Genomic DNA, 15,139 nt, shown 5'->3' on the forward strand with positions numbered 1-15,139 from the left:
CAGGGCAGGCCTGACCAGCCCCCCGCAGGAGGGACTCCAGATCAGCAGCAGCTGTGGCTGTTTCCAGAATTATCAACACACAGATGCGAAGGACAAAGTGAGAAGTCAGTGCAGTCTGGACTTTGGGACCCAGTAAGTGAGAGTGCATGGCTTTTACCCCTGGGGCGAGAAGCCACTGAGACACTAGCACAGCCAACCAGCACCACATGGCAGCTTCAGCTCCTGGCCTGCAGAGTGTAGGGGGACCAAGCACCAGTCTGAGGGGTAATTGCTCTTGCTTTAACTTTCTTGGATCTGGATTGCAGTCTAGGGTGGAGTTCCTGGCATGTGTGTCCAGCTTACCAGAGCGTGTGGAGACCTCAGAGAGGGCATCCATCTAATACCTCTGGCAGCTGAGAAAACCCCAGAGTTTGGGATGAAAGCTCCATTGTCTTGTGGCAGAGTTCTACTGTGGCAAAAAGCCCAGGGGTCAAGTGACTGAGGGGTGACATGACCAGGCAAAGGAAAACAAAGCAGACAGAAGATTCCAACATTAGACTCCTATTTTGGGGACAAAAAGGAACAAAACATGGAACAGGAGGAAGACAATAAAGTCAGAACTCCTGCACCAAAAGCTTCAAAGGAAAATACAAGCTAGTTACAGGCCATAGAGGACCTTAAGAAGCAGATAAGAGAAGTGGAGGAAAAATTGGGAAGAGAAATGAGAACAATGCAAGAAAATTAAGAAATGAGAGTCAACAGCCTGACTGAGGAAAATTTTACCTTAAAAAAACCCATTTAGGGTTTTCTTAGCAAAGATCCTAGAGTGGTTTGTCATTTCCTTCTCCAGCTCATTTTACAAATGAGGAAACTGAGGCAATCAGGGCTAAGTGAACTTGCTCAGGGTCACACAGCTAGCAAGTGTCTGAGGCAGGATTTGAACACATGAAAATGAATTCCTGACTCCAGGCCCAGCACTCTATCCACTGTACCACCCAGCAACACCATCTAGTCTAGGGGTCAGCAAAGCATAGCCCAAGGGCTAAGTGTGGCTCATTTATTTTAAAATGAAAAAAAATATATACAATTAAATTCTAAAAAACAAAACAAAACAAAACCATTCTTAGCTCACAGGTTGGATAAAAAAAGGCCCATGCTCATAGTTTGCCAACCTCTGATCTAATCGAATTCTCTCAGTTTACAGAGAGGGCAACTAAGACCCAGAAAGGGGAAGTGACTTGCTGAAGGTCATACACAAGGTAACCACTCACTAAATATCACTCACTCGAATTGAATTTCCTTTTAATATGGCAGCAAGGGCAGGGATTCCACCACCACTTTTCATACGGGGACCCCTATCTCCCACTGAGATTCAGAGTGTCACCTGCCCCATGCTGGACCAGCATCAAGAGTAGCACATACTCTAGTGATGTGAGATGACTCACCTTCATCATCAAGACAGCCGTGTTGAGGGCGATCATGGCCATGATGAAATACTCAAAGGGCGGGGACACCACAAACGTCCAGGTCTTGTACTGGAAGGACTGCTTGTTCTGAGGCATGTAACGGGTCAGGGGCTTGGCACTGATGGCAAAGTCTATGCAAGCCCTCTGCAGGGAGAGAGGGGGACAGCACAGTGAGCTTGGAGGAGCCAGTGGCAAAGGGAAGCGCATCTCCTCTGAAAAGGTGAAGAGAGAGAACTAAAAACCTTTCCTGGAATGTCTGGTGCCCTTATTCCTCAAGACTGCTGGCAGACAAGACTTGAAGGGGCCTGACCACTAGGATTCCCAGAGGAGCTCTATTGTCTTTTTCCTCATTACCAGTGCCCCCTTGTAGTAATTAGAATGATATAGTGTTTGACAGTTTGTTTACAAACAGCACATTTTTGTACAGTTACTGTTACATTATCTTTTCAACCTCAGGACCACTCCATGTGGTGCTAGTATTGTCACCATTGAAGCTCAGAGTGAAGTGATTTGCCCAGTATCACCCACCACCCATGTGGTCTTGTCCAAGTAATAGAAGAATAGGAACTTGAACTCATGTCCTCTGACTTTCAAACCACACTGCTATTCCTGTGGTGGCAGTGGCTATTCTATGTCCCCTGTGCATAAATGTCCACATTGCCAATCACACATAAACTGGAACCTGTATGGTCTACAGCTATTCAAGTAGAATGGGTCCCAAACTGGATGGTTTCAGGCAGTGGAGAAGTCCCAGGGACCACTAAAAGTTCTGAGTCAAACTTGAACCATAAAGTTTACAGTCAGGAGTGAGAGGGACCATTAAGTCTTTCCATGACCAACAAAATCCCTTCCCCCAGGGGATTGTGGGCACCTGAGTCAATAACTTAAGCCAGTGCTACTCAAGGCATGGCCAATAAGCTTTACACCTCTGCCTCTAAAAAAGAGGTACATGTGGCACCCATGAACTCTTCAAAACTCAGCTGATGGACCACAGTTTTGATCCTAATTAAAATGTCTTCTTGGCTTAAATCTGCCAAGTTCTAATCCCACTCAAGTCTTGGATTTGGGCTAGGGAAGGGGAAGTGGTATAGATGTATGGGTTGGGAGAGGGGCAGATTTGGCTACTACTGCCTTCAAATAAAAGGTACTTTCCTGAATCTTACTACCTTCAGAGGAAGATCAGATTTTTTGCAACAAGGCTACTTCCTTCAGCAACACGAGCCTCTGTTTCCCTGCCTGACAGACTCATCAAAGTAAAACCCAGAAGTGGAAGGCAGACAAATAGGCTGCCTCCCAGTAGGGAACTCATGGACACCAAAGCATTCCCCTTTGTTACTGTATCACCTTAGAGAGTCCCTGTCCTCAGTCAAGAGGCATGATCATACCCTCATAGGGTCAGCCACTACTAGACCATTCCCATGAGTGAACAAAGAATTATTCATCTGGGGTCTAGGTGTCTTTCTGCAGAGATTCATGGCAAAAGCCAGAGGCAAAGAAATTTCCCACATAAAAATCTGTACATAGAGAAATGCATGACTTTTCTGTCATATCAAACCCAGTAATCTCTTTATAAATCAACCCTGGTGTAAAAAAAAAAGAGCAAGACACACAGAAGGTTTGTAATCCCAGGCCCATGAACACAGCATTACCAAGAACCTTGTGCTGCTGAGGTGGAAGGAGAGAGGCCTCTCCAACAGCCCCAGATGTCAGTTAGGAACTCTCCCCTCACCACCTGCCAGGGTTCCTCTGTGGAAGGCCAGGACTCACAAGGTACCTCATTCTTCTCCAGGCTGCATTCTGACATCACTTTGTCTCCCTGCTCCTGGAAGGTGATGATGATCAATGCCACAAAGATATTGACGAAGAAAAAGGGAAATACAACAAAGTAGACCACATAGAAGATGGACAGCTCCATCCGGAAGCCAGGGCTCGGACCCTGCTCTTCATATGTTGCATCCACTGAATGTTTCAATACCCTGGAAACAAAGGGAAAGGGAGTTTGTTTCTGGCACACAAATTAGAACCTGGATTTGGGAAAGAACTGCCCCCTACCGAATGTGAGGCAATAGAAAGGTCACTGAACTGGGAGTCAAGAAAGCTGGGTTATATGCCTACTTCTGCCATTAACTCTTCTGTATTAGCCTTTTCAAAGGACTAGATCTTAGTTTTGTTTATCAGTTCTTTAGTCTAATTTATTTCTTCTGGAATTTTCAAAATTTCATCTCATTATGATTTTGGGCTTGTTTATTCTCTAATTTTTAAAACTACATAGTTAATGAACTCTTTCCCCTTTTGTTAATATAGGTATGTTCATTCTTTTTCACAGTTATTCATTTTTTCTAGAATTTATTCTTTGGCCTACTAATGTTCAAAATGCCATTAAAAAGTCTTCATTTAGATCTATAACTTTTGTTTGTGTTCTCTATATTAATTACTATTTTTATTACATTATGGTCCATAAAAGATGTGATTAGTATTTCTTTTAAAAATGTAGAGGTGGCCAGGAGGCACAGTGAGTAAGAGCACCAGCCCCAGATTCGGGAGACCCAGGATCAGTTCCAGCCTCAGACACTTAGCACCCACACAAAATAACTGGCCATGTAACCTTGAGCAAGTTACTTAACCCCAATTGCTTATAAAAATAAAAAAATAAAAATGTATAATTTTTGTGTCCTAGCACATGGTTTATTTGGGTTTGATATGACAGAAAAGTCATGCAATGCTAAGAAATAAGTGTTTTTATATTTCAGTTCTTTAATATTCCTATTTAGAGAATGCCATGTCTTTTAGCTAAATTCTCCAACACTTTGTTCAATTCTGTAATTTCCTTTTTATTTCTCTTTACGTTAGATTTTTCCAGCTCTGATAGAAGAATATTAAAAGTTTCCTGCAGTTGTACTATGGTGTTGTTTATTTGCTTTTGTTGTTGTTGTTTATTTGATTGTTTGGGTTTTGGTTTTGATTTTTTTGGCCATTGGCTTTTTCTTTTATGAATTTAGATGTTATACCAGTTGGTACCTATATATTTAGTACTGATATTGGTTTATTATCTATGTATGCTTCCTGTAAACACTTTATAGTCTCTCTATCTCTCTTAATGTTTAAACTTTCATTTTTGCTTTGTCTGACAGCATGGTTGCACCTACTCTAATAATAATAATAATAGTTCACATTTATATTGGACTTTAAGGTTTTTCATTGTTATTTTTTACAGACAGGCTCTCATTTGATCCTTGCAACAAACTTGTGAGGAAGGTACCATCAGTATGTCCATTTTCAGATGTGGAAACTGAAGCTCAGAGAAGTAAGTGACTTGCCCAAGGTCATGCAGCTAATAAATATATGAGGCAGGATTAAAACCCAGGTCTTAACTTTAAGAACAGTATTGTTTATACCCTGTCATGTTACCTTTAGATGGACACAATCTAGGACCAGATCATAATGTAATAATGGCTTAATGGCTTGAGACAGCAAGCACAAGCAGTCCTACTTACATCCCTCCTACAGTCCTCCTCTTCATCCTTCTTCTTGTCCCCATCCCCTTTTCTCTCCTACCCCAGTCTCTTCAGAACTGAAGTCAGAAAAGCAGAGCTGGGTACCCTGCCTGGGACTGCTCCTAGCCTCCCTAAGGGAAGCATATAGGGACATTTGTGCAAATAAGGCTTATCACCATATGTGAGTGCTGGCCTCCTCCTGGAGCCTGCTCCCTAGCCAGGGCTTTGGCCCTCTTTGTGGTGGCAAAATGGCAAACCAGTTCCTAGGAGGGCAAGAAGGAGAGCTGTTCTTCTATAATAACACATCTTGGTTAGCATGTAAGTATTGACCGACTGATTCTTTAACATGATGCACCATGAAAAAAGCACTAGAGTTAGAGTCAAGGGACTTGAGTTCAAATTCCAATTCTTCTACATAGTGCCTGTGTGATGTTGGAAAAGTCACTTAACCTCTTTGGGTTTCAGTTTCCCCAGTAAAATGAAAAGGTTGGATTAGATGGGTTCTAGCTCTAAATAAATTATTTTCTGTGTATTATTTAGGAGGGATACTTACTTAAGTGCTCTCCACCTCTTAGAATCATATACAGAAATGCACATTAGCATCAAAGTGTCTGGCATCCCTCTCCTCTCTTATTATGCTCATGTCTGATATCTTTAAAAAGGCAGGATGATTTCAGATTGCTACCATATGAGGGAAGTAGAGAGAGATAGAAGTTGGAACTCAAAACTTTACCCCCCCCCAAAGTTTTTAAAATTTGCTTTAACATGTAATTGGAGAAAAAATAAATATTATATATGTTTTAAAAGGATAATATAAAACACATCACATTTTTTCCTAGCTAGGCTCTTGCTATCCTTGATTAAAAGAATTCATTAAAAAAATAAAAATAAATAAAAAGGCAAGATAGCGTAATGGATAGAATACTGTACATGGAATTAAGAAGACTTGGGTTCAAATCCCACCTCAGGCACTTATCAGGTGGGTGACTTTTGGCAAGTCACTTAAACCTTTTGCACCTCAGTTTCCTCATCTGTGAAATGAAAGAGTTGGGCTTCTCAAGTCCCTCCTAATTCTAATTTTATGATTGTATGATCCTCTCGGAGGCAGCCTTCCAACTCTCTCCATGGGAATTTCCTTGTGTTCTCAGTTATCTAGCCATCTACCCCCTTCCCCAGTCACAAAGAAGCTAGTGACCACTCACGTTGGCCACCCTTCTCCTGTAGACACCGTGAACAGAGTCAGCAAGGCCCAGAGTACGTTGTCATAGTGAAAGTCATATTTCTTCCATTGCCTTGGCTGGGCTTCCACTTCATCCTTTTCATAATCCAAATATTGACCCCTGAAAATGAGAGCAAGGGCAGGGTAGGGAGAGAAATTATGTTGGGGATATGTTCGTTCCCTACAGAAAGCATGTATCAGAGCCAGAGAGAGAAGGAAAAGATAGAATCCCTCTGCCAAGAACTCATGAGCCTTCTTACACACAGCCAATACCTTGAATTTGATGGGATTCTCAGTTCTCTGAGTTAGTGTTCTTGGCATTTGGGTTGTACTCATTTAAAAACTCTTTTAGAGTTTTTTTAAAACTCTTTTAGAGTTTTAGTTAGAAAAGTAATGTAGTCCAGTGGAAAGAGAGTTTGTTCTAAAATCAAAGGACTTGACTTCAAAATCTGCCTCTCTCTACCTGTGTGACCTTGGGTAAGTCACTCTAAGACTCACTTTCCTCATTTGTAAAACAAAGAGAATAAACAACATGATCTTTAAAGTCCCTTCTAACTCTAAATCTATGATCCTTTGAATGAAGCATTGTTTTTTTTTCCCCCTATACTAAAAATGCTGGTTAAAAAGCCATATTAGAAAACCCAAGAATTTTGGTCCAATTTCTTGACTCTGGTGTTGGCCAACCAGTTGCCCATTTCCATTTGGAACAACAAGACTTACACTGAGCTTGGAGTCAGATAGATATGAGTTTAAATCCTGCCTCAGATGCCTGCTGTGTGACCCTGGGCAAGTCATTTCACTTCCATTTTCCTCACTTTCTTCATCTGTAAAATGGGGTTAATTATAGGCCCTGCCTCACAGGGTCGTTGTGAGGACCCAATGAGACAATATCTGTAAAGCACTTTGACAAGTATATAATAAATGTTAGCTATGACAATGAAGATGAGCCTCCATGACCACCACTACATGAGGAATTCTGGCACAAAGCACACTGTAAATCTTAAAGTAGCACAGAGATATGAGCTGTTGCTAGGCAGTGTTGCTATGTTGGGGTTAGCGGTTGTTAAGCATTTACTGTTTTATCTATAGGGCAGCTAGGTGATGCAGCACATAGAGCATCGGGCTTAGAATCAGGAAGACCTGAGTTCAAATCCAGCCTCAGAAACTTCCTACCTGTGTCCCTGGTCAAGTCACTTAACCTCTGCTTACCACTGGAGAAGGAAATGGCAAACCACTCCAGTATCTTTGCCAAGAGAACCCCATGGACAGAGGTCCACTAGACACAACTGAAATAACTGAACAACAATAACAATGTCCTGTCTACAGTTAGTCCCTCAGACTGAGAGGCCTCTGCCATATAGGCTGGACTAAATCCAAAACACATCTGCCAATCCCCGTCGGCCCTTTAGAGCTTCTGACAAGGAAACTGTGCCCTCAAGATCCCTGAGATCATCCCTGGAGTCTTTGACCTGTGGAGGACCTAACGTCGTGGCAGCCCTGGCTGTGACTCAGTTTACCTGCAATCCCTCTGCAGCTCTTTGGATTCATCCGTGCAATAGAAGAACTTTCCTTTGAAGAGCTGCACGGCTATGACGGCAAAGATGAACATGAAGAGCATGTAGACAATGAGGATATTGAGGACATTCTTCAGGGAGTTTACCACACAGTCAAACACGGCCTGTGGAGAGAGAAGCATGAGGAGAGGGCAGAGCAGGGGGCACAGGAGGGGCAGGGAGGAGTGTGAGAGTCAGGGCATGGGGCAGTGATGAAGAAGGGCTCGTATAGGCCAGAGGCCAAGCTCGGCCTAGGGAAAGAACTGTGGGTGAGTGAGGGATGGTGGGAAGACAAAGAGGAAGAGAAAGAGAAGAATAAAACCCAAAGCCAGCACTAAGCTGGGAATCTTGTTCCCTGTGGGTGTGTACGGGGCAGAGGAAGAGAAGGATGCCTCAGGTTTGCTGGCTGCTAACAAGCTGAGGCTGAACTCAGGGCTGCTCTCACCTTCCTGATATTCTGGGATTTGAAAGAAATCAGAAACCTCTTAAACCAGTTGTTGCTTGTCTTGTTTCCATAGGACTGAGACCCTGACCACCTGCTGGCTGGCCATGTGGAGAAGTTGGGTGCCTGCCTCACAGAGAGATGATGTGGTACAGGAGGGAAAAAGCCAAGGCTAGTCCTACTTCTGTCACTTACTATCCATGTGACCTTGGGCAGATCACTTCACTCTTCTGGGCCTTGGTGGCCTCATCTGTGAAGTGAGAGGGCTGCACTAGATGATGCCTAAAGTCCCTTTTAACTCTCAATCTTTGATCCTCTGTAAGGGTGCCTGCCTTTCTCTAGAAAGGTCTATCTTCTGGCCAAATGAGGAAGACTCCTTTGAGGGTGGATATGAAAAGGGCACCAAGGTCCTTGGGGAAGACAGGACCTCAGCTTGCCAAGCAGCGTCTCCTACTCAAGGCTCTTGAGCAAAGTTCCATGGGCTGAGTCCTCCTCAGGGACTCAGAGGTCACCTGGTACAGTCACCCAAACAGCAGGCATAAAGTTGAGAAATTATTTGTCTAAACTCAACCTATAAAGAGTATAGAGAAGACATATAGTATAGAGTATAGATGACCGATACCCTATGACCTAGTATAGAGGAGACTTGGTATGCAAAGAGCATTAGACTTCAAGTCAGAAAAACCTGGGTTCAAATCCTGACTCTAATAATTACTAACCATGTGACCTTGGTAAAGTCACTTCACATCTCTGGGCCTCAGTTTCCTGATCTGTAAAATGGGAATAATACTTGTACTACCCACCCTCACAGAGTTGTAGCAAGGATAGTATTTTATAAAATCTTAAAGTGCTATATAAATGAGAATTATTATCACAGATGGTCAGTATCCCAAAAGTTCCTGAAAACAGGGGAACTGTGTTCTAACTCTAGCCAAACAAGTGATTGCATGATGGCTCTAATAGCACCTACCTCATCTCTTCATTGGGCCTAGTTGGACTTTAGCAAGAAGGAAACTTCAGCTGTGTGAAGGTGACAGAGAATGGGTATAGGATGGGGTGGAGCTTCCAATTTATCAAGATCTAACCCAGAAGCATGGCCTATTTGGGTCTCCTGACTCCCTGCATACTCTGAGACAGAAAGCCTTCCAACTAGGCTCATAGGTATAGGCCTTGGGATGGAAGGAGTGGTTCCTCCCCTTCCCTCAACTACTCATTGAGTGATCCTCTGTGCTCTCTGGGCTGTGATGAAGGACACTGAATGTGACCAATGTAACTCCTCTATATGTTTGTGAAACATTCAGAGGAAGATTTGGAACTAATAGGGGATAGAACATAACTCAACGAATCTAATTTTGCCTAAACATTTTGGACAAACATGAAACCATTCTTCCAGTCAAGGGACTCATATTTTCCCTTCTAGACCCTCTAGGCCATCCCTTTCTCTCTTGAGGTTACCAAAATAAATCAGACTTTCCCCTGTCCCTTTGCTTCAAAGATCAGCACCTCCCCTTCCCTTCTTTCACCAAAACAAGAGACCAAAGCAGTCAGTCCCCCATCCAAGATCCATCCCTTTGGGACCCTGCTTCTTTCAGGCTCCAACCTTTAGTTTTGGCAAGCGTTTGATGGTCTTCAGAGGCCTCAGGACTCGGAGCACTCGCAGTGACTTGATTGTGCTGATGTCTTTCCCTTTTCCTCTAGAAAGGGAAAAGCCACAGAGAAACAAAACAGGGAGGGAGGAATTTGGCTTGTGTTTGGCTCTCAAGAGCCCCCCCCGACCCCCGCCTCATTGTACCCCTGTGTACCACCGCAGGCCTTGGCGGGACTCATTCCACACACCAGAGTCCCTAGCCCGCTGCTGTTCAGGGCTGAGGGGCTCAGCTCCAGCCACAGAAACATTAACTGCCCAAACTTTGTCCCTGTACTGCAGTCCATGGACAGATCAGCATCTCTTCTCCTCCCCGGAAACTCCTCACAAACACTTGAGGGCCGGTGGAAGGAAGTTCGTGGTTACATAGAGTAGAGCAAACCTCATGTCTGGAGGAGGAGGAGGAGGAGGAGGAGGAGGAGGAGGAGGAGGAGGAAGAGGAGGAGGAGGAGGAGGAAGAGGAGGAAGGCAAAGGCGTCCCTCCTCAGGAACAAGCTAGATTGAAGATCTCCTTCACTAGGGAGGAAACACAGCTTTAAAGCTCAGACTGATGGCCTTACATCCCCCTCTGCTACAGGAAGGAGAAAAAAACAGCTCCGAACCTCATGGGGAGAGAGAAGTAGCACATTTTAGTTTAGGCAGAATAAGGTTTCCATCTTCATGGAAGAGGAACAGCTCCTTGACCTGATCAACTTCCTGTGATCAGACATGCTAAGCCATGTAACAAGAAAACTATTACATGGCTGAAATAGCATTTCCCATTCAGTGCATGCAGATGCTGTCCTGTTTAGGAGTATATGGGGGAAACAGTTATAGATCACTGTCAGGAGTGCAATACTAAGTGCGGATGATGTCAGAAGCAATAGAAAATGAAAGTTGTTGGGGTTTCCCCCCCTGAGGGCTGTGAGGTTTGGCATCCTGGATTCTCTGGGAAAGCTAGCCCCAAGACCTCCCAGAATGGCTGCTTATAATACAGTGAAGGGAAAGAGGCATAGGAATGGAAAAGAAAGAGGAGAGAAGAAAAGGGAACAGGGAATGTTGAAAAGGAAGAGGGGAAAGAGAAAAGAAATAGAAGGAAAAAGAGGATGGAGAAGGGAGAGGAAGGGACAAGAAGAAAGAAGGGGAAGGAAAAAGGGAGGAAGGAAAGGAAAAAGAGGGGAAAGGAAAGGAAATATAGAGGAAAGGAGAGAAAAGAAGAGGATGGACAGAGCTCTGCTCTTGTCATGTTATAGCTCTAATCTACTCCTGTAAGGCTGATGAAGGCCCACCTTTGGGGAAGGAAAGTAAAAGTAACTTGGTCTGTAGCTTTCCAAGGAGACTGCTGAGTCTCATCAGGCAGGAAGGACCCCTGGGGCAGCTAGCTGGCTAGTGAAAGCTCTCTATTATCTTCCAGTTGCAGTATTGAAGGCACAGGCTCCCACAGCTCAGGTTCCCGGCTCTATCATCTTTAGGCCTTGAGTTTAGTTTCTAGCTAAGCAAAGGCAGCTAGATGGTGCAGTAGATAGAATGCTGGATTTTCAGTTAGGAAAACCTGAGCTCAAATCCTGCCTCATCATTTGTGACTTTGCAAAAGTCACTTGAGTTCTCTAAGTCTGTTTCCTCACCTGCAAAATGGGGAGAATAATATCACCTACCTCTCAGAAGGGATAAAATATGAAAATATTAGCAAAGTTCTTTAAAAATCACAAATTTCTATATAAAGACTAGTGATTATTAGGATTAACTAACCCAGGAAAAGGCCCCATTGGGCTTTGTGATTCTGGCTATTCCTGAATACCATCATAAACAGTGTTTGGCATGGGAAGTGGGGTGGTTTTGTTCTAAGAAAACACAGACCCATAAAGCAAAATTAGTTCCCATGTGTTCAGAAGGCACAGAAAGCCTGAGTTACTGTGGTCAAGGAGAAGATTAAGGACCTAGTTAGGAACAGGAACAACTTGATGCCTATCTCTAGGTATATAGGCCTAACCATCCATAATTGCAAGGTACAAGTGGCCAGAAAGCCTGTCTAGAAGCACCATAAGAATCAGGAAGAGATCTAGGACCAAGCTGGTCTTCATACCAGCTAAAGGGAAGACCTTTGGGTTTTCATAGGTCTGTTGCCCATCTTCAGGAAGTTTGAGGGGGAAGAAGGATCACTAACAAATGCCAAGAAGGAAAGGAAGTCCCCTACTGGGTTTGAGAGAAGGTGAGAGATGTTCAGTGAACCTAAGTCCTTGTGGAGTCCTGAAGAATATCAATAAAGAGAATCAGCAGTTCACAGGAGATAACATCCAAGGAGAGGAAGATCAAAACCAGGGTAAGACCAGTACTTTAGGGGAGATGGGAAAATGGCAGCAGACAAAAGCAAGAAGGCAGAGCGATTTAATTCTTATCTGGCTTCTGTTTTCTCTGCTAAGGAGAATGATCTTTGGATTGAGACAGATGGAATAAAAATCATTCATAGCGAGGTGAAATTCATTATCAAGGGGGTGTTGGTAAAAGATCAGCTTGCTAGTTTCATGAGTTCAATCACTAGGCACAGAAGAATTGCATCCTAGGATACTGAAAGAACTGACAGATATAGTTGCTAAGCCACTGTCAGTGAAAGGTATCACAGAACTGACGAATGGTAAATGGCAATCCAATTTTTAAAAAAGAAAGAAAGAAAGAAAGGAGGGTACAAATTACTAGGCCAGTGAATTTGACTTTTGATTTCTGGCAAAATTACTGAACATACTATTAAATGAATAGTTTGTGAAATGGTAATTGGTAAGGGATAAGTGTGGCTTCATCAACAAAAGTTCCTGCAAAACTAACTACATTTCCTTCTTCAACAAGGTAACTAAACTAGTAGACTGGAGAAATGTTGAAGACATAGTTTTACCCAGGCTTCAGAAAAGCATGTGACAAAATCTCTCCTGCTGTGCTCATGGATAAGCTAGAAAGATACAGGCTAAATAGCTGTGCAGGTAGGTCGATTCAGACAGGTTGAATGACAAGACAAAAGAGCTGTTATTAATGGTTCAATGTCAACTTGGAGAGAGTTATCTGCCAGAATGCCCCAGGGATGTGTCCTTGGCCCTACGCTGTTCAACATTTTTATCAATGGCTTGAACACATAGAAGGCACACTTGTCAAATTTGTAGATGTCATGAAGCTAGAAGCAATAGGTAACACATTATATGACAGTCAGAATCCCAAAAAATCTCAGCTGGCTAGTTTAATAAGCTGGTCCAAGCTTGATAAAATTAAATTTGATAGGGAAAAATTCTACACCCAGATTTTTAAAAAATCAACTTTGATGCCTGGGCCACTGTTCATGTGAAAAAGATTCAGGAATTTTAGTGAGCCATAAGTGTGAGTTAAAAAAGGTTTATAGTAACTTATACTACCTTAAAATATAGTGTCCAGTCTAAAGTAAGTAAAGGTCCCACTGTATTGTGTCCTGGTCAGATTATATTTGGGAAGTGTTCAGTTTTGGGCAGCATATTTTAGGAAGGTCACCGGTGTACATCCATAGAAGGACAAACAAAATGGAAAGAAAACTGGAGACCATGCCATAAAAGGATAAAGTAAATGACCTGGGGAAGTTTAACTTAAGGAGAGAAAACTTGCAGGGAGTGGGGGGTGAGGAAGAAGGCAACATGATAGGTATTTTCAAGCATGTGAAAGTCTTGTCATGTGGAAGAGGGATTGAACACGTTCTACTTTTCCCACATGGCCAGAAGTAGCAGAGAAAAAGATTTAAGCTTAATGTGATTTTAAAAAAGAAAACATAATAACTTGGAGATGTTCAAAAGTAGGAGATGCCTTGGGAGGTAATGGATCTGTCTTCCTTTAAGGTTTTCAATTAGATGACCAATTCTTAGGGACATTCTCAAGGGGACTCATTTTCAGGCACAGGTTGAATTAGTCAGGGTCTCCTAATCTGGGGTCCATTAACTTGTTTTAAAAAATATTTTGATAACTCTAGTACAATGTAATTGGTTTCCTTTGTAATCCTATGTATCTTATTTTATGCAGGTAAAAGCATTATTCTGAGAAGGGATGCATAGACCTCATCAGGCTGCCCGTCCTGTCTAGGACACGCAAAAAACAGTTAAGAATTCCTGGATTAGATGATCTTAAGAATCCTTTCCAACTCTGAAATTCTGTGATTTTTATCTCCTTCTAATGAGACCCAGGTCCAAGAAGGTGGATATTGTGGGCATAGTTTGGGTAGGAATAAAATGGGGAAAAGGTTCTGAGACCTTTCCCTCCTCTTTCTGGGGAACCCTCAACTCTAGGAAATTCCATTCTTCCTTACTCTGATAATTATTGTGTTGCAGCACAAGCAACTATCTAGGAAGAGCAACGTTGTAAGTTCTTATGCTTCCAGAAACCTCTATCCTGAGGTGGGAACAGGGCAAAGCCCTGATTCATGCTGATACCTATGGTTTCTTCTGGAAGTACGTTGGGGGTTCAGACACCTCCTTGTAACCTGTGTTGTGAATTAAGGTCCCAAGCCCTACTCCTGTAAGTCAGCATCTGGAATTCATTGTTAGGTAGCTACACTTTTTTGATCACTGGCTGCTGACTCAGGAACGCTCGAGGCTTGAAGTCAGTTTACATTCAACAGATAAAGAATAATATCAAAGCTCAGCCCCAGGTCCCCCCCACCCCGACATAAGAAATTAAAGCAGATGATGCTTAGGAAGCTAGATTATTTGGGCTGGCAATGCTCTACCAGCCTATAAAGCTGTGAACTCTAGGAATCTACTCTCAATAAATTGTGAATCCCAGAATTCTCCTATCTTTAAGGCTATGTGAATCCTGGGATTCTCCTGCCAAAAGGCTACAAATTCTGGGGTTCTCCTGACTACAGGGCTGTGAATTGCAGGTATCCCTTGTTTCTAAGTCTTGAGCTAGGGCTGCTGCTGACTAGAGTATTATGTAGGAACACAGTTAGAAACTGCTAGATAGGTATGGGTTCTGGGAAGCATGCTGACGTTACTAGACAAATGGCAACTGAATGGAAGGAGATTGTCTAAAGATGATGAGCAGTGGAATTCAATTGATTCCAAAGCCAATGGAATGAGTGTAACATGGATTGCAGCCATGTTGTCTGGGGTGTGGTTTGCTAAGGGTGTGGAAGAGTGCACAGGCATAATTAGTAGGGCATGAGAGACAGCAAGAACGCATTACCCCATAAAGCTCCTACAGAGAGTCCAGCAACAGGAAGACAAAGAAAGAATGAAGAGTCAGTGACACGGGCAGAAATTGACAAGTGAAGTCATCTGTGCATGTAAATTCTCTCTTTCTCTCTCTCTCTTTCTCTCTCTCTCTCTCTCTCTCTCTCTCTCTCTCTCTCTCTCTCTCT

At 43.0% G+C, this 15,139-nt stretch overlaps 1 protein-coding gene across 1 annotated transcript in view; it reads right to left on the reverse strand.

The window, feature by feature from the left end:
* CACNA1B (calcium voltage-gated channel subunit alpha1 B) overlaps window positions 1-15,139 on the reverse strand; it is a 251,565-nt gene that overhangs the window by 72,031 nt on the left and 164,395 nt on the right. Inside the window, exons 25-29 of the mRNA XM_069072690.1 lie at window positions 9,754-9,847; window positions 7,676-7,836; window positions 6,142-6,279; window positions 3,220-3,421; window positions 1,425-1,589 (exon numbers count right to left, since the gene is read on the reverse strand). Of these exons, the coding sequence (XP_068928791.1) occupies window positions 1,425-1,589; window positions 3,220-3,421; window positions 6,142-6,279; window positions 7,676-7,836; window positions 9,754-9,847 (760 nt within the window). The remainder of the gene's footprint in view (window positions 1-1,424; window positions 1,590-3,219; window positions 3,422-6,141; window positions 6,280-7,675; window positions 7,837-9,753; window positions 9,848-15,139) is intronic.

The sequence above is a fragment of the Petaurus breviceps genome, unplaced genomic scaffold (genome assembly GCF_028583685.1).
Source record: "Petaurus breviceps papuanus isolate PSGF00001 unplaced genomic scaffold, PetGlider_PUasm1.0 90847, whole genome shotgun sequence".
NCBI classification, from domain to species: domain Eukaryota; kingdom Metazoa; phylum Chordata; class Mammalia; order Diprotodontia; family Petauridae; genus Petaurus; species Petaurus breviceps.